This window comes from Neoarius graeffei, chromosome 18, assembly GCF_027579695.1.
Source record: "Neoarius graeffei isolate fNeoGra1 chromosome 18, fNeoGra1.pri, whole genome shotgun sequence".
NCBI lineage: Eukaryota > Metazoa > Chordata > Actinopteri > Siluriformes > Ariidae > Neoarius > Neoarius graeffei.
This window is the reverse complement of record NC_083586.1, coordinates 46851535-46872331: the sequence shown is the minus strand read 5'-3', so window position 1 is coordinate 46872331 and position 20797 is coordinate 46851535. Positions and strand designations below refer to the sequence as shown.

Here is a 20797-nt window from a genome sequence, read left to right as displayed (position 1 = left end):
CTTTTCCATAGTTTGGGGTGCTAAGCAGAGCCACGTCAGTTACATCGCTGCGTTTGTATAAACCTTGGCGCAAACATCGTAGCAACAACAACACGGAGAAGAAGCAGCAACAACAACAATAATAATAATGGATGACTTCGCGTTTGTACAGCTGCTGCTTCTCGTCGCTTAAAAATGGTGACCTTTCGCGATCTTGCTATTGTTGTTGGTCTTAACAATTCCGCCCCCCCGCTGACATAAGCGGTTCTTTCCTCTGGCCCAGCAAAGAGTTGGTGCTAGCCTGGAACCGGTTTTTCTGGCCCCAGAGCCAGTTCTTTGTCAGTGGAAACAGAAAACCCGGTTCCAAACTAAGCACTGGCCTCGAACCAGCCCTGGAACTGCTTTGGTGGAAAAGGGGCAAGAGAGGTAAATTCTCCTGGGAGTACTGCAGTGTATCTCTGGCTGTTACCCTAACTGCAGCACATTTACTGTTGATTTAATGCAAGTGCTAACAAGTTCTTGTCTAGAAGTTCAACACTTCTTGTACCTGACTTCTGCACTTGTTGCATGTTGCCCAGGATAAGAGTGTCTCCTAAATACATTAGGTTACATTACAGGCAAAGAACTATGCTTTCAAAACTATCCATATACACATGGACAGGAATTTTATGAAAAAACAGAGGGGTGAAAAAAAAACTTTTCAAAAGCATCCTTGTGTGTGTGGATGAGAACACTAAGGAAAAAAAGAATAGGTGCAACTACATTTAAAAAAATATCCATAAATATAAGGAAGGGAATTGTTTGGAAAACAAAGGGGTAAAAACGATGTTCCAAAAGCATCCATATACATGTGGACAGGAATTTTCTGAAAAACAGTCGGGGGGGAAAAAACTATTTTAACAAGAAGACAGAGTCATCTATATTCCCCGCCCTGCATACCAACTATATACCAAGTTTCAAGATATTATTTGTCACATTTTTTTCAAGTTCTGCTGCAGGAAACCAACCCTACCTCTTTACACCGACCTCAGCAGCCCGTGGCATAAACCCACCGGACCTTTGACCCAGGTGAGCTAAAAATTAAAATTTCTCACATTTCTTAGTATCAAAAGGCACATATACATTACTTAATCAACACATACACCAACTTTCAAGACCGTACCACTCATAGTTTTAAAGTTCTGCTCTGAAAATAAAACCTACCCCCCAAGACTAACCGGAGAGATTAAGTCTGAAATTGTTTCCATGGAAACATGAAAAATTAAAATTTCTCAAATTTCTTAGTATGAAAAGGCGCATCTACATCACCTTGTTAACATGTGTACCAAGTTTCAAATTCGTATCGTGAATAGTTTTGGATATATGCTCTGGAAACGAGCGTTGCTCTTAAAAACCAAGTCAAAATCTATTTTTTATGTAAAAAATTTGAAAACAATTTTTTTTCAAAAATCCAAAATAGCAAAAGGCACCAGTTCACAAGTTGCTTGATATGTATGCAAAGTTTCATGAAGATATCTTCAGTAGTTTTAAAGATATGGCCCGGAAACAAAAACATGACCGGACGGATGGAACCCGTTTCTATATCCCCCGCCGAACTATCTTTGGGCGGGGGATAAAAAATATCCATGTGAATGGGTCTAAATCTCCTAATATACTGTGCATACTGTGTATCGTGAAAAGAATCAAGTTTTATTTCCGTCATCTTATCCAACTCTAATAACGCGTTCCTTTTGATTTTTGAAGTTTTCAGTTGGTTGGCGTGGATGCAATACTCTCAAAGTTTACCATGATGTAATTAATCACAATACCAACATCACAGTCACATCTTCCACCTCTCACACGATCCTACATGTGCTGATACGATGATGACGTTGACGGTGGTGCAGACAGCAAGTTCTTTGCGTCTCCACTTCTGCGTTCAGCTTCCTTCACATTAACAACTTTGTGCACAAATATCCTAGGATGCTATATTACTTGTCATTTCTTGATCGGTTCATCATGCCACTTTTGTCCCAGCTCAGACTCACATACACACACACCTTCATTTATTCTCCTTCCACAAACTGTGTGATATCAGAGCAAGGTGAGAAATCCCACGACACGGCCTAAGCTAAACGAGTCACGTTTTAGCGTGTGTGTGAGGGTTCGATAGTGATCTGGCTGATGGCACGGTGGTCGTTACTGCTCTCTCTCATATGGTAATGGCTGCTCCGACATGCTGCCTTTGTCTGCCGTGGCTGAGCGCCGCAGCACCCCTTTATGGAGCCAATAAGGTCAGGAAGCGTCAAAACGGCCACTACATGAGGTTGTTAAAGTACATTTAGAACAGAGAGAGGGGGGATGGATGCGGAGGCAGAGACGGAGAGATGCAGCAAAACAAGTCGCTTTGGGAGTTTTATAGGTCTGAGCATGTAAATCTGACAATCTTTAATCGCAATCATCTCATTTAAATATTGATTCACTGCTTAAAACGGTTGGTCATGTACATTTACAGTCGTCTTAGTGTTTTCTTGTAAATTCATGAAACTGTATGATTTCACTGAGAACTGCTGGTCACGAAATCATTTTGAGACGACTCACTCCCTTATATTCGACTAAAGGACAATGATAAGAGGGATGCTTTGGATTTACATCATTTAACTATGTTCCACACCAAATAAAATTACACAACATACAGTACTGTGCAAAAGTCTTAGGCACCCCCTTTTTTTTCATACAAACTTTGTTACAGATTTCTATTTTATGACTTCTGCATTATCGAGTCAGTACATTTTCGAGTTCCAAACATTCGGTTGTTTTTTCCCAGCACAAAATTAAATGTTACAGAAAAACAAAGTTTGTATCTGAGCAGCATATTACATAAGAGCGCACTTTTCAGATGAAAAAAAGAAAACATAATGAAGCCTACTGGGTTTTGGTGCAAAATTAAGAGGAGTGTGACAGTCAAAGTGTCCAGAAGAACTGTAGCTGGTTCTGTAAGATGCTCAGTAAAACCTACAGCTCATTTCCGCATAAAACTGCACTCATTGTACCCTTTTCTAAAGCAAAGGGTCATTTCACACCAAATACTGACTTTCTTTCATCTATTATGGCTTACTGCTTCTTGGTTATAGTATTTTTTAATGTTGAAACATTTCATTTCGTTATTTTTAAGCCATTTTTGGTCGACAGCATTTGTTTACATCTGCCTAAGACTTTTGCACAGTACTATATATATCATTATATACATTACACAATTTCTTCTTTGGCAATACCTGTTCTAATACACTATATTTTAAAACACTATGTTTGAGCAAGAGTCATCGGTTGATCATATATTCCCCCGGCCCTCACATGAAACCCTGCTCCAAATTTTCCTAAGTTGTATTGGTTGCCATGGAAATACAGAATTTTTTTTTTTAAATCGCATAAATCCCAAAATATCAAAAGGCACAATTCCTCTAATCACTTAACATAACGGTCAGGTTTCGTGTAAAAATTCCTAATAGTTTTTGAGTTATGCTCCGGAAACTAAAATGTTTACAGACAAAACAGAGCGATAGCTATATCCCCCTGCACTATATGCCGGAGGGGATAATAAAATTAAAATGCTGCATGCAAGAAATTTTTCAGTGTACTAACTAACCGAAAGACACACATTCACACGCTGACCATTCCTTAACTTAGTGTCAATTTAATCACAAGTATTACTGCAATACTAAACAAGAGTGCTCGGAGAGCACAGTATCCGTTGCTGGCAACTCTGCCATAACTCTAATAAAATACGACTGAATTGAATGAAATTGCAATATGTGCATTACCGACATATAACAAAGAATCCTGTCAAGTTTCGTGAAATTCCTCCAAAAATTGTGAGAGGAGTTGATTTCAGAAGGTGAGTACCCTTCCCAGGACGGACGGACGGACATTGCGACAACATAACCCCTCCCCTTCGGGCCTTTCGGCCAGCGGGGGATAATAAAAATAGCAAGAGAAGTTGATTTCAGAAAGCAAGCACACCTTGATGAAATTGCCAAAAGTACAAGTTTGTTAATAATCAAGGGCATAACTCTGGGGAAAATTTGCTTAAATTAAATGAAATTTCAATCTGCGTATAACTGTCATATAACAAAGGCTTTTGCCAAGTTTGGTGAAATTCCTCCACAAATCGTGACAGGAGTTGATTTCGGAAGAGCGTACACCCTCATGAAATTGTCAGAGTACAAGTTATTTAATCAAGGGTCAAAACTCTGGGAAAATTTTCACAAACAAAATTAAATCGCAATTTGCATATTACCATCATATAACGAGGCCTTTTGCCGAGCTTCGAAAAATTCATCCAAAAATTGTAAGAGGAGTTGATATCAGAAGGCGAACACACCTTCATGAAATTGTGAAAGTGCAAGGTTGTTAAATCAAGGGCTGTAACTCTGGTAAAATGCAACCGAATTGAACGAAATTGCAATATGTGTACTACTGACATATAACAAAGCCTTTTACCAAGTTTGGTGAAATTCCGCCACAAATTGTGAGAGGAGTTGATTTCAGAAGGAAAACACACTCTCATGAAATTGTCAAAGTATAATTTTGTTAATCAAGGGCTGTAATTCTGGTAAAATGTGACCCAATTTAACGAAATTACAATATGCATATTACCGACATACAGTGGTGCTTGAAAGTTTGTGAACCCTTTAGAATTTTCTATATTTCTGCAAAAATATGACCTTAAACATCATCAGATTTTCACACAAGTCCTAAAAGTAGATAAAGAGAACCCAGTTAAACAAATGAGATAAAAATATTATACTTGGTCATTTATTTATTGAGGAAAATGATCCAATATTACATATCTGTGAGTGGCAAAAGTATGTGAACCTTTGCTTTCAGTATCTGGAGTGACCCCCTTGTGCAGCAATAACTGCAACTAAACGTTTGCGGTAACTGTTGATCAGTCCTGCACACCGGCTTGGAGGAATTTTAGCCCATTCCTCCATACAGAACAGCTTCAACTCTGGGATGTTGGTGGGTTTCCTCACATGAACTGCTCGCTTCAGGTCCTTCCACAACATTTCGATTGGATTAAGGTCAGGACTTTGACTTGGCCATTCCAAAACATTCACTTTATTCTTCTGTAACCATTCTTTGGTAGAACGACTTGTGTGCTTAGGGTCGTTGTCTTGCTGCATGACCCACCTTCTCTTGAGATTCAGTTCATGGACAGATGTCCTGACGTTTTTCTTTAGAATTCGCTGGTATAATTCAGAATTCATTGTTCCATCAATGATGGCAAGCTGTCCTGGCCCAGATGCAGCAAAACAGGCCCAAACCATGATACTACCACCACCATGTTTCACAGATGGGATAAGGTTCTTATGCTGGAATGCAGTGTTTTCCTTTCTCCAAACATAATGCTTCTCATTTAAACCAAAAAGTTCTATTTTGGTCTCCTCTATCCACAAAACATTTTTCCAATAGCATTCTGGCCTGTCCACGTGATCTTAACAAACTGCAGACGAGCAGCAATGTTCTTTTTGGAGAGCAGTGTCTTTCTCCTTGTAACCCTGCCATGCACACCATTGTTGTTCAGTGTTCTCCTGATGGTGGACCCATGAACATTAACATTAGCCAATGTGAGAGAGGCCTTCAGTTGCTTAGAAGTTCCCCTGTGGTCCTTTGTGACCTCGCCGACTATTACACACCTTTATCTTGGAGTGATCTTTGTTGGTCGACCACTCCTGGGGAGGGTAACAATGGTCTTGAATTTCCTCCATTTGTACACAGTCTGTCTGAATGTGGATTGGTGGAGTCCAAACTCTTTAGAGATGGTTTTGTAAACTTTTCCAGCCTGATGAGCATCAATAATGCTTTTTCTGAGGTCCTCAGAAATCTCCTTTGTTCGTGCAAAGTCTGATCTTCACAACACATGTTTGTGGAGATCAGACTTTGATAGATCCCTGTTCTTTAAATAAAACAGGGTGCCCACTCACACCTGATTGTTGTCTCATTGATTGAAAACACCTGACTCTAATTTCACCTTCAAATTAACTGCTAATCCTAGAGGTTCACATACTTTTGCCACTCACAGATATATAATATTGGATCATTTTCCTCAATAAATAAATGACCAAGTATAATATTTTTTGTCTCATTTGTTTAACTGGGTTCTCTTTATCTACTTTTAGGACTTCTGTGAAAATCGGATGATGTTTTAGGTCATATTTATGCAGAAATATAGAAAATTCTAAAGGGTTCACAAACTTTCAAGCACCACTGTATAATAATACCTCTTGTCAAGTTTCCTGAAATTCCTCCACAAATTATAGCTATTTTAAGTTCGTTTCTTAAGACAAGGATTTTTAAGATGTTACCTTGTTGACAGTTTCGGCGAGAACTCGCCAAAACTGTCAACAAGGTAACATCTTAAAAATCCTTGTCTTAAGAAACGAACTTAAAATAGCTTTAATAGTTAGACATAATGAACTTCCACTACATATCCTCCACAAATTGTGAGAGGAGTTGATTTCAGAAGGTGAGCACCCTTCCTGGGACGGACGGACGGACGGACGGACGGACAGAAATCGCCACGACATAATCCCCCTTCGGGCCTTTCAGCCAGCGGGGGATAAAAAAATTAACTACAAAAGACAGAAGTCTAATCTGCATTCGACTGAACCTGACTTGTAACTGGGCCATTCCATGCCAAATCAACAAATATCTGACAAATTTATGCTCGACCATCTCAGATTTCAATGAAATTTGGAGGACTCAGAGATACTATTAAAAGAAGTTAATCCCCAAAATTTGAGCTTCCTATCTCCAACGGTTTCAGAGATACAGGCATTTGAATTTTTCGATTTTTTTGCATTTGCTCCAAACTATACTGAGAGAGTGTATTTAACTTACAATTTCTGTTGTATGTTAGTTTATGACAGTCAGAATCTTTCTTTAGTCCAATTCCTATAGAACAGGGAGGAAGTTCAGCCATTTCTAGATGTCTAAGAACAAATTCATTTATACTGATCTCAAATTGAAAGCAACTACAATTAAATTTCCTAGTCAACTATTCAAAATATCCAATCCTTGCAAAGAAACACATTCAGTTAATAACATTGGTAAATTTTCTCAGTGCTCTGTATTACAATGTATTTAATATAATCCAAGCAATATAATGTTATCTGAACAAGTATGCAGTTTACAGACTCTAAAACTATAAGATATGAGCCACCTGTTCTGGTATCAAAGGTCACCTATTGTGCTGTGTTGATATTGATAAGGCTGGCTGTTGACTGGTACACAATAGCTGGTCATTGATTGCTAATGTTACACAGTCTTAGATTAAAATCAATTTACAAATAATTAATACTGAGCATTAATTGAAATTTTATTTAAAATTGAGGAAGAAACATGTCTCCTAACCTACTTGAGCCTTATTGAAGCATTTATTAACCCTCAAATATCAGTTATATGAAAATATATCAAAAATTCGAATTTGGTGAAAATGGATTTTTTAAACCCCTGTAGTTTAAAAATACTTGAGAGAGACAGAACAAAAATTTGGAAATATAAAATATGGGTCTTGAGGATTACTGAAAAAAAAATTACAAGTTCCTAACTGCTATCCCACATTGGATTTCTTGTTACTGAAAATGGCATGTTTTAGAAATCGGCGAATTTCAAAACCCTATTACAGACAAACTAGGAATAGTAGAGACTTGGTAAAACTGAAATTGGTAGATATTTCTGTGTAGATTTGAATAACATTCTTAGTTTAAGCATTACTGCCACAGGCAAGCTTCTAGAATGAGTTAAAAATGCAAAAAATGCAAATTTGTCTTTTTAATTTCCTTGTTAAAATCACCATCTAATATACAATGACCATTGAAATTCTAAGTTGAAGCTTGTAGTACAAGACATTGAGTCTCTCTGTGCAAAATTTTAGGTTTCTATCTTGCATAATAAAGATTATATTGCACTTTGAAATATGTATGTTTTGAGCAAAAAACAAAAAAATCGAAAAATTCAAATGCCTGTATCTCTGAAACTATTGGTGACAGGAAGCTCAAGTTTTGGGGATTAACTTCTTTTAATAGTATCTCTGAGCCCTCCAAATTTCATTGAAATCTGAGATGGTCGAGCATAACCTCTTGTTGATTTGGCATGGAATGACCCAACTCAGAACTTAATCTCTAAGATCCATGTTTTTTCCACACTTTGGAGCTCTGGGTCTTCCACTTCCAGTTGAACGGAGCATTATATTCTGAACCATTTTTTACACTGTAAACTGTGCTTAGGTTTAAATCAGCACAAATGCCTTCCTCTCTACAAAAATACATCACAAGTGGAACAGATTAGATTTTAAGAACTGTTGGAGAACAAAGAACAATAGAACACCGAGACTCAATATGGCACAAATCCGATTAGGATTCCGACTACACCATAAAACTAAAGCATTTATATATGCTAATGATCTTGGTAATAGGGTGTCGATAATGACCTCCTCTATCTAATAGTCTTATTTTTGGACTCTGATAGTCACAATTCATTCATAACTGCAATTATCTGAGCTGACGTGATTAACCGTTAGATTTCACAAGCTTATTTCTACAAAAGTAGATGTGATCCGTCAAGCCGAACATCTCCAAAGTCAAACTTCATTCTCAATGATCACAGATATCATAATTCTCGGTTAAAAACTTTTTAAACCATGTACCACTGTTTTGTCATGTAACCGTAGTATTTAATGGAAATTAAGTATATTCAGCAGCAGTAAAACTTGCTGCAGGTAACAAAGATGAAGAAAAGCCATATTTATTATAGTACATATTTACACTTAAAGTAATTAGATATTATTAGCAGCTATAAAAATTTGTTTTGTGCTCAGTAACATCTGGATGTGTATTATATATGTATTATTCTTATATCCACATTCACTGGATATGAGCAATCGCGTACTCTGATTGGCTACTCGACTACAAGGCTATCAGCTCATATACTGCGAGTAGAAAAAACAAAATGGCGGCGTGTTGCTGAACCAACTGAGGATGAAATAAAAACTCTATTCGAAAACAAAACCATTAGCCATGTTTAATTTTTCTTACAGACACTAACCGTTTGATTTATTGAAGACACACCAGTATCGCATCATGGCGAATCTGAATTTTGTATAACATTACACCGCTAATATTCAGTTGTTGTGTTTTTTGTTTTTAAATCAGCTATTAGAGACAGTTACAGAAACACTTGCTAAGGAGGAAAGAGAAAAATGACACTATAATGTGTAGCTTTAGTAGCATAACCAGCTAACCTTACACTTTACCAGCACTAAGATTAAAGGTAGACTGCCTTTCAGATTTTTCAACTGTAGGTCATAAAAAGAATTTTCCCGACACCCAAATATTTTTGTTTAGTGGGCCGAAAGCTACTGAATTTGAATCTCACACAATTCCTATTTTATTAGTTTTTTTTAATAGAACAATTAATGAATTAAGGCCCTAAATTCTCTGCTATTTTTTCCTGCTTCACCATGACCCAGTACACGATACTACATCATGTATCATGTGGTGGGCTTTCCCCGTTCATGCAAGGTATTGTGGGATACAAATTTGAAACAGGAGAGAAAAATGGAGGACGCGAGTGTGCGAATGAAATGTGAAAGACCGACTACAGTAATGGAAAGCAAGAAGAAAAGACATTATGTTGCGAAGGAAAGCAAACGCAGGACCAAACTAATAAATATCGGCGGTCAGCGAGCACCTCGGTGTGATCAGCTGTTCGTTTAGCGACAGAATGATGGAACTGTCAGTGCACGGTCAAAGGTCAACCTATAGATGGCAGTGATGCAACACTATGGATGCTAGCTGCCGTAAAACCCAAAAGAAGAAGAAGGTGGTAAACCTGCGCATGCGCACACGGACTTCCTCTGTCTGCTTGACTGCATGAAGCGAGCGATTTCATTCACATTATTTGCTAGGGAATCCCTTCAAATTAAATAACTTCCCACCCACAGAATGGCCTGATATTTTGAGAGATATTACAGAAATAAACGTATTTTTTTTTCGCGATGCAGTTTCCATCAAATCCTGCGCTCTGATTGGCTGGCGAGCGGGTCTGTATCCTACGATACAGACCCCAGTTATGGACCTCTGGCGACTCGCTCGTTCACAACAACAACAAACATAGTAGCATTTTTTGTCAACATTTATCTTTTTTTATTATAAGATTTATTTATAAGATGATCAAAAATCTTAGAAATTTTTGTCAGCATTTCTCAGGAGAATAGAATTAATTTTACAGCATGGATAGCGATAACGACAGTCTTCACCATGAAAGCGAGTTTTACTACCCTGAGGAAGCAGAAAAAGAAAACATTTCAGGAGAAAGCTAAAAACTTGTAACTTGCTAACACCGAGCAAAAACATGGCTGAATCCTGAATGACTCCTATTTGTATAAATAGGGGACTACGTAGGTGGCAAAATGTATTTTTTTCCTGCCATGGAAGTGCACTTGTATACCGTGGAGGAAGCCATTTGCATTACAGCCGTGAATGAGGATTCAAAATGGCGTCTCGGCTCGGTTTTCCCTTTCGGGCGCTCTCGTTTTTTTCTGTTAGAATTTGGAAAAGAAAAAAATAAATATATTATTTACCAGCTTAAGGTCGGTCCGTATGGTGAAATGCCGTGACCTCGGCCTTGAATACTGACCTCGGCCCAGAGGGCCTCGCTCAGTACTTTCAAGACCTCGGTCACGGTATTTCACGATACGGACCTCCCAGCTGGGAAATAACATATCACAATGACCAAATTTCAGAAAGAACCAAATTTCACAGATTTTATGAAATTGAAAGGCCGTCTAGCTTTAACTAAGATGTCCAGAACATTTCCTGTTTTCCAGACCTGTAAATACCTGAGTTTAAAGCGTGGGAACTTGGATTAATTGCATCAAAACCATGTGTGTTGCCCTGTGATCCTAGATGCAAAACATTTCATCACTTGTATAGAGATGGGATGAGGAAAAACTGGAGCTTGGCTGGGGTAAGGCTGAGAAAAGAGAGGTTTGGGGATGAATTTAGGATTTTCTCATATTATTATAATAATTGACATTCACAAAATAAAAAACACTTCTGTAACTGTGTCGTGGTCATTTGTGGGATTAGTCAGTAATATTCTGCCCAAATTCTATGACTGGTGCTTGGGAAAAGGTTTTGGATTGGATAAATTATCCAAACCTTCACAACTCCGTCGAAGCCAGGAATGGTGTTGACTCTGGCCGCCTTGGCGATGAGTTTGCTCTCGATCTTGTCCCCCATAGCCTGGATGGCGTGTGTGTCAGGACCAATGAAGGCGACGCCCTCGGCTGCCTGTTTAAAGAAATAAAACATCTGGTTACCTCAAATAAAACAATAGTTTCCTTCAAATCATGACACACAAATGTAAGCATTTAAAATGCTCATTCAGCTTCACACTAAAGCATGAGGAGGAAAGGATGCAGCAGATATCCCACTGCTTCACCATTACAAACTAAATCCTCCTCACTAATGCACCCTGATGCTTTGGACTTTGTAGTGTGGACCAGTGTAGCCTCGAGCAACACCCGAGGACGCAAGCAGCACGAAAACCCCAGTCTTCGCGCGGCACGGGAAGATGGGGTCCACGTTTTAGTCTTTGTCCTGTCCGAGAATCAGGAGATTATTGCTTCCTGGCTAATATACTACAGATAGAAAGGGCCTCGGGCGCTCATCAGCACAGAGAGGAGTCTGTAATTAGGAGACAGATCTGACCCCATGACTCCAACAAAACAATGCAATTAGTGTCATGAGAAAAAAGAGGAGGAAAAGGAGTGAAATCCAGCTGTAGACTAAATCCTCCTGCTAAATATTTCATTAAAATGTTAAAGCTGCATTCTGATAAACTGAATAATATGATCACTGTTACAAGACTGGCATCACAATATTTCTCATAATTATTTCGACGAAAAGAGCTTCGTGTTTTGAACCAAGTTTTAGCGCACACAAAAGCGTTTCAAATCCACTCTTTAGTTCTGTCCTCCAAGCGTCAGTGGTTTCAACGATGAACAGAAATATCATTATTTGACATCACTAATGGCATAAATTAATGAAAAATATCTATCCAAACTGACAGTTAAACCAGATTTGATCACACCGGTCAATAAAACCAATATCCAACATCTGACTTCAAGCTAACTTTAGCCACAATCATTAATATCACAGTCAATTGTTTCCTCTATTGAAGAAGCAAATAAATAAATAAATAAATAAATAAATAAGGAACAGGAATGTTTTTATTTTGTTTACTTTGCATTTTAAAGTTAAAAAAAAAAAAAAAAAAAAAGACACCAATAATTGGTGTTTAGTAAATAAAGTTAAAGGAGAATTGAAGGCAAATTTATCATCAAAATTCTATTTCTCATTTTATTAAATATCGGAATGCATTTTTGATCGCTATTTTGTCACTGCTGTAGCAAGTTATGAGTGTCTGAAATACGCTATGTGATATATCAGTCCATATGTCAAAGCGATGGCCGTAAACGAGATGCGTTGAGACCTGTGCGAGACATCGTAGGACGGAAGTAAAACGTACAACGGAAATTAAAGTCACCAACCCTGTGTCCAAAATCGCTCACTTGTTCACTTTTCCCTATATAGGGAATTACTATATAGAGGACTACATAGTGAGCTCATTGGTAAAATGAAAAAACGCTTTCGGACACTAGTCCGTCGCGCTGGGATTTACGTCATTACTGTTGCACGATTAAAACGTGCCGGATCAGCCGGCTGGTGGGTTTTCAGAATAATAAACACATATGTATTTTTGTGATAAATCCATATTATACTCAGCGTATAATTTCCCACATTAATAAATACAAAGGACTTTGTGTCTGCTGCATTTTGCAGTTATTTTAATACTTTCTTCTTTGCCGCTGCCTTTTATTAAATCAAATTTGAGACTTTTAATTTGATTTCTTTCAGCGCAACCGCAATGCATGATGGGATATATCGCTTTGGTTAGTGACCATCGTTGTACACTACTTTTCGTGATGCATTGTGGGATACTTTAAGTGGACTATATTAGGGTGTAAATAATCCTCACTAAGGTTTCGGACGGCGCTACAAAATGGTGTCCCCACTATATAGTGCCCTAATTACTGAGTAGGGAGCAATTTCGGACACAGGGCAACATCTGCCAACGTTGTCAAAAGACACGCGCACCCTCTTTCGAATGCTGATGTAATCAAGCCGGAAGTTTTGTTTGTTTTGATAGCAATCAGGAAAGTTTGAAAAAAAGTAAGCAGTAATCGTCATTTAAACTCGTTTTTGTACAATATTTCATTTGGAAAACAGTTTTCAAAATGGCGGCACTGACACCTGGCTGACACTTCACGTTTCGAAGTCTCGCACAAGTTTCATGAAGATCGCGCGGATAAGCGACGCCTGCCGTGGACCAAACGAACTAAATTCAACATGGTTACAAACTGAATAGGCCGATAAGTATAATATTTAATTGCAATTAGTTGCCAATACGAGTCACGATATAAGGTTACTAAAACCGAAAACGTAATTGAATAACACGTTAATTAAGAAATAAAGCAAGTTTAAAAATGACTTCAGTTCCCCTTTAAAATACTATCAAATTAATGAAAAAGTCCAACCTGTAAACCAATAAAAATAAGAAAAATTCATAAATAAAAAAGCGTAAAATTGTAATGTTTAGTAAACAACAAAAAAAAGTTGGAAGTATTTTATCCAATTAAATTTCTACTGCATTTCAATAAGTCCAACATGTTCAGCTAAAAAAAACACCCCTATTTAAAAATTACAAAAGGGGAAAGCAAGTATTATATATACACTTTTTTGGTAATCTATGAAAAAGTCCAACCTGGGGTGGGAGGGAAATGAAAAAAAAAAAAAAGAAAAATTGTGTCATGAATTAAAAAGTGAAAATGCCCAAACTATTAATTTTTAATAAATATGAAATCATTGAAACTTTTTCTTAAATGAAACCTTTTCCCCCATGATGAAAAAGTTTAACCTGTAAAACTACTTTAAAAATAATGAACTTCAGTGTTTATAATAGTTATAACAGCTATAGTTAATAATGAAAACTTGAAATATTTTAAGACTATGTTCAGACTGCACCCTGAAACGACCCATATCCGATTTTTTTGCCCATATGCGACCTGTATCCGATTTGTTATTGACAATCTGAACGACACAGATCCGATTTTTTCATATGCGACCCAGGCCGCTTGGATATGTGGTCCTAAATCCGATGCATATCCGTTATTTTCACATGCGACTGCAGTCTGACCGGACAGGTCGCATTCATGCCACCTACACGTCATCAACAAGAGACAAACGTCACTATTCTGCGTTGGCTAATCCCGCCTCTTTGGTGAAAAACAACAACATTTGTACAGTTTTCAGAATTTAAATAGACTTTTATAGAATTGATCAAGCTAATGGTGGATTTGGTAGGGACCTGGATGTTGATCTGTTAGCCTGATTAAATAAAACAGTTTCTATAACTGATTTATAACTTAAACCATCCTGTATTACAAGATTATAAGATTGTTCTGGAAATTTCCAGTAATTTGACACCTTCGGTCTCATTAGTCTGCTGCCCACATTAATCAGATTATTGTTTGAGTTCCGCCGCCACCACAAAAACCACATCGCCAGGTCTCGCCTCATCTCCATAGCAAACTGCACTGGTGTTTCTGCACCTTGAGCCAGCGCTGAGAGAAGTTGCAGAATTCAGCTGGCTATAAACAATCTAAATAAATATTTATAAAAATGTAGAAAAAGTTTATTAATATGACGAAATAAATATGTGCAAATTATTAAGCCTGAATTAAGAGTTTGGTAATACAGCGGCCGTATCCCAAATGACTGCCTACTGAAGCTTGAGTGCACTATATAGAGTTTAAAAATCCATTACTTCCTAGTAACATGTAGTGCACTTATATAGAAATTAGAGAGACATTTAGGAGTCAACCCTCGTTACCAGGCTACACGTTTTCATTTCAGTTCAGAAACAAAAACACACACGAGACCTCACACTTTAACACTAACCAGATAATTAAACAAACAAACAAAAAAAAAATCATTAAACATGAAGAGTGCGCTTTTTTTTTGTTTACGTATTACGTAGATGTGCTTATTACGTGTCAATTTGCGCATGCGGGACACTTTTGGGTCGTTTTCCGTTCATATTGGAGATCACATACAAGTCTCATATAATTGGTAATGTGAACGGCCTAACAAAAAAATTGGATTTCACAACAAATCGGATATGGGTCGTTTCAGGTTGCAGTCTGAACGTAGTGTAAATGTTTTTATTCCTTTCTGAAAAAGTCCAACCTCTAAAACTACAAAATACATCAATTTCATAATTAATCATGAGGTTTAAACTTTCCCGTTATTACTGTTAATGAGATGTTAAATGAAACCTCTACCTTTATGCTGTAATGTGTACTCTAACAACAAAGAAAATAAAAATAGAAAATGAGCCTTGAGCACAGCGTGGATCAGTCGGTGGTCATTACTGACGTGATCTGAGGAGCTTGTGTTCACCACACACACACACTTGACTAAAAGCTCTCTGTAGGAGAGAAATCTAATAAAGCATCTGTCTATTCAGCTCACTCACACACTCCCTCCCACCTTCTGCTCAGTTTCACACCTCCAAGAGTGTGTGTGTGTGTGTGTGTGTGTGTGTGTGTGTGTGTGTGTGTGTGTGTGTGTGTGTGTAAGTAAGAGAAGGTGAAGGCATTCACTGTACTCACGTCTAATCATTAATAAGTGCAAAGCTAATAACCAGCCAGCATCACCATAAAATCAATAGAGGCATTTTTTTCCCCCTCACCATCTTTCTTGTCTAACTGAAGACAGAGGAAAAAGAGAGGCGGGTGAAAGAGTGAACGTTTACAGCTACTATAATGTAAGTAATAACTTGTCATGCAGACATTCCACAATATTAAATGTAATTACATATAACCGCTTATAAAGTGTGCCGTGTTTGGTAAATAAAAGTGGAATCATTGTCATACTGCTGCAGAGGAACTAAATACTTCAGAATGGATTATTATTGGAATGAACAAACGACCAGATGTAATATTTTTTCCCCACAATCGTCAATGCCATCAGATGTCATACGCTGCTTTCTTCAGTCATGAAAGAAATTTGCTGCATCCACAATTTTTTTTTCCCCCTCAAGCCTGGAATTCCTTTTTCTTTGTTGGTAAACTGTAAAATAGATAATGTTTTGTGCTTCTAGGGGCCACAAACTTTTGCATCTAATTGTTTATCTCTCTCATTAAGGTGTTTATTGAGGGGTAAGGCTGGGAATCACATATTTGAGAAGAAATACATTTGAAATTTGTCGAAAAATGTGTCAAAAAGTGAAAATTTGGTCGTTTATTTCCACACCATTTTTTAAATTTTATATATAAAATACACACACAGTGGTGCTTGAAAGTTTGTGAACCCTTTAGAATTTTCTATATTTGCAGCAATGTTTACGAGCAGCAATGTTCTTTTTGGAGAGCAGCGGCTTTCTACTTGCAGCCCTGCCATGCACACCATTGTTGTTCAGTGTTCTCCTGATGGTGGACTCATGAACATTAACATTAGCCAATGTGAGAGAGGCCTTCAGTTGCTTAGAAGTTACCCTGGGGTCCTTTGTGACCTCACTGACTATTACACGCCTTGCTCTTGGAGTGATCTTTGTTGGTCGGCCACTCCTGGGGAGGGTAACAATGGTCTTGAATTTCCTCCATTTGTACACAATCTGTCTGACTGTGGATTGGTGGAGTCCAAACTCTTTAGAGATGGTTTTGTAACCTTTTCCAGCCTGAAGAGTATCAGCAATGCTTTTTCTGAGGTCCTCAGAAATCTCCTTTGTTCGTGCCATGATACAATTCCATAAACATATGTTGTGAAGATCAAACTTTGATAAATCCCCACTCACATCTGATTGAAAACACCTGACTCTAATTTCACCTTCAAATTAACTGCTAATCCTAGAGGTTCACATACTTTTGCCACTCACAGATATGTAATATTGGATCATTTTCCTCAATAAATAAATGACCAAGTATAATATTTTGGTCTCATTTGTTTAACTGGGTTCTCTTTATATACTTTTAGGACTTGTGTGAAAATCTGATGATGTTTTAGGTCATATTTATGCAGAAATATAGAAAATTCTAAAGGGTTCACAAACTTTCAAGCACCACTGTGTGTGTGTGTGTGTGTGTGTGTATATATACCGGTATGACCAGATGTAATATTTTTCCCCACAATCGTCAATGCCATCAGATGTTGTACGCTGCTTTCTTCAGTCATGAAAGAAATTTGCTGCAGCCACATTTTTTTTCCTCAAGCCTGGAATTCCTTTGTTGGTAAACTGTAAAATGGATAATGTTTTGTGCTTCTAGGGGGCACAAACCTTTGCATCCAATTGTTCAAATCTCTCATTAAGGTGTTTATTGAGGGGTAAGGGCAGGAATCACATATTTGAGAAGAAATAAATTTCAAATTTGTTGAAAAATGTGTTAAAAAGGTGAAAATGTGGTTGTTTATTTCCACACCATTTTTTAAAATGTATTTATATATACAAAAAACTTGATTTTTAAAAAAAAGTATTACGCAGAATACTTTTATTTATTTATTAAATAAATAAATAAAGTGATGCTCATTTCGGCATTCTAACATCTTGTCTTGGGCAAGTCCTAATAGTACATGACCACACACACACACTTTTCTAATCCCTCGAAAAGGCCACTCAACGTGAAGTCAATCTCCTCTGCTCTATTCAGAAGCGATGTGGCTTTGCCATGGTAAAGAGGCCACAGAGGGAATGCTAAGAGGTCTTTTGGGGCGGCTGTGCTCTGGCCCGAGGCCTCGGCCCGTCGATTACACTGCATAAAAGTGTACTAACATTCAGACAGAGGGGGCTTCCATTCACAATGAGGGCGCTCATTCACCTTGTATTTGTGTGTGTGGTGTGTGCACGCACAGGGGGAGGGGGATGCTCACCATTCAACTGCTAATGTAATGACATCTTCATTTCCACACACACGCACACACACACACACATGCAGCAGACAGCCCACTCATCTGTGTATGTATGTGGGAAAGGATGGGGATTTGAGGTAGGCTGTAGTGTAATTTGAGAGAAGATGACAGAAACAAATGCCATCAAACACACTGCACGGAGCTAAAAACAATCTAAATAAGCAGTCAGTGTGGATGAGCTTCAGAGTGAATGGTGAATGAATGTGTTCACTTGGACTGGTGTATTTATGCTGATTTTTCATCAACTGGTGTCAGTAATGTGAGTGTAGAAATCTTGCTTTCTCTATATCAATTGCTCATTTTCTCCACAGGTCACTAATCATCCCTCATCCTTAACATGGACATCGAGACATAGCTAGTTATATTACATAGACACAAATGTTTTACTAGGAAATACACCGCTCGTATTTTTTTGATACAAGCTACATCTGGGACAAGGAGAACCAAAACCATGACACATTTAAATAATACTGACTGGTGTTGAGTGGTATATCAGAAATATTCCATTCAGCTAGCACAATACTGAACAAGTCAAAGACGAGTAGCTGAACAGAATATATCGGATATACCACAAAAAAAAGCTATTATTATTATACGTACACATTCCTTTCAGGTGTTCAACACATTTTTCTCTTTCAAAATTCTCTCAAAATCTTCTGTATTTAAAGAAGCAAACCTGGCAGCCATGTTTGTTTCTTTACAAATTGTCCCAGTCGCTCGCTAGTGCGGAAGTTTTGCGTCTCTGATGTGATATGTTGTCTTGACAACCATGCAATATCGTAAACCACATTCAATGCTCATTCTCCATTAGGTAGAGTGACGTAATACACATAGGATAAGGGATATGCTAACAATTTTGGATGCTATCAAACCAAACTAATGAAACCCGCTAGAAGTGAACAGAATACATGTTTTTATTCCATCGAAAAAGTGTCCTGTATGTATAATAATGGGGGCGGCACGGTGGTGTAGTGGTTAGCGCTGTCGCCTCACAGCAAGAAGGTCCTGGGTTCGAGCCCCGGGGCCGGCGAGGGCCTTTCTGTGTGGAGTTTGCATGTTCTCCCCGTGTCCGCGTGGGTTTCCTCCGGGTGCTCCGGTTTCCCCCACAGTCCAAAGACATGCAGGTTAGGTTAACTGGTGACTCTAAATTGACCGTAGGTGTGAATGTGAGTGTGAATGGTTGTCTGTGTCTATGTGTCAGCCCTGTGATGACCTGGCGACTTGTCCAGGGTGTACCCCGCCTTTCGCCCGTAGTCAGCTGGGATAGGCTCCAGCTTGCCTGCGACCCTGTAGAAGGATAAAGCGGCTAGAGATAATGAGATGAGATGAGATGTATAATAATTCCCAATATTTCACTTTGATGACATCACTCCCAGTGTTTTCCCACTGACGAGACACATGTTGTCAAAATGCCAAACCGGGTCAAAATTAAAATTCTATTGATTAACTTGCAGGGTTTTTTTTGTGATGTGTCAATATAATACAAAGAACATTACATGGTGGCACGAAGATATGAAGTTTATCTTCTCGTGTTGAAAAATATTTTTATGTCCACCACTCAAAGATTAACTTCATATCCTCGTGCAACCGTGTAATGTCCTCTATATATTGAATTTGGAACACTTCCAAAACTGTTTCTCATCAGTGTAACGTTTGCTCTTGTGAAGACTAGATACGGCTAATCCGAGCCGAGCGCCCAAAGTGACAATTCAAGGGTTAACACACACTAGAACAAAAAGGCCATGTACCATGGAGAGCAGATGAAAGAGAGAGCAAAAGTAAACCTAAAGAGTGAAAGGAAACCTAGAAAATGAACACAAACCTACAGAACTAAAGCTAGAGAGTAAAAATGAAGAGAGACAGCAAGTGAACAAAGTGTGAAAGTTAACCTGGGAATAAACACAAACCCAGCAAGTGAAAGCTAACCTAGGGGGAAAAAATGAGCAAAAGAAAGCTAACCTAAACACTATCGGAGAGAAAATATGCAAAACGAGTAAGTGAAAGCTATCCTAAAGAGAAAGTTAATGTACAGAGAATGCTAACCTAGAGAGGAAAGAAAAAAAAACAAGCAAATCAAAGCTAACCTACAGAGAATGCTAACCTCGACAAAAAAATTTAAAACTTGCAAAAGAAAGCTAACCTACAGAGCAAAACCTAGAGTAAATGCTATCCGAGAGAAAATATGCAAAACTAGCAAGTGAACGCTATCCTAAAGAGAAAGCCAATGTACAGAAAACGCTAACCTAGAGAGAAAAAGATAACCTAGAGGAAAAAAAAACAAGCAAGTCAAAGCTAACCTACAGAGAATGCTAACCTAAAAAAAAACTAGCAAAAGAAAGCTAACCTACAGAGCAAAAGCTAAACTACAGAAAAATAAACACACACACAAAACTAGCAAGAGCAAGCTAACCTAGAGAAGAAACACAAAACTAGCAAAAGAAAGCTAAACTAGCGTAAATGCAAACCTAGAGAAAATATGCAAAACTAGCAAGTGAACGCTATCCTAAAGAGAAAGCCAATGTACAGAGAACACTAACCTAGAGAGAAAAAGATAACCTAGAGGAAAAAAAAAACAAGCAAGTCAAAGCTAACCTACAGAGAATGCTAACCTAAAAAAAAAACTAGCAAAAGCAAGCTAACCTAGAGAAGAAACACTAAACTAGCAAAAGAAAGCTAACCTAGCATAAATGCTAACCTAGAGAAAATATGCAAAACTAGCAAGTGAAAGTCATCCTAAAGAGAAA

General features: G+C 38.0%; 1 protein-coding gene across 1 annotated transcript in view; it reads right to left on the bottom strand.

Moving 5' to 3' along the window:
• Window positions 1-20797, bottom strand: part of pcca (propionyl-CoA carboxylase subunit alpha) — a 152709-nt gene that overhangs the window by 92655 nt on the left and 39257 nt on the right. Inside the window, exon 7 of the mRNA XM_060898942.1 lies at window positions 11184-11315. Within this exon, the coding sequence (XP_060754925.1) occupies window positions 11184-11315 (132 nt within the window). The remainder of the gene's footprint in view (window positions 1-11183; window positions 11316-20797) is intronic.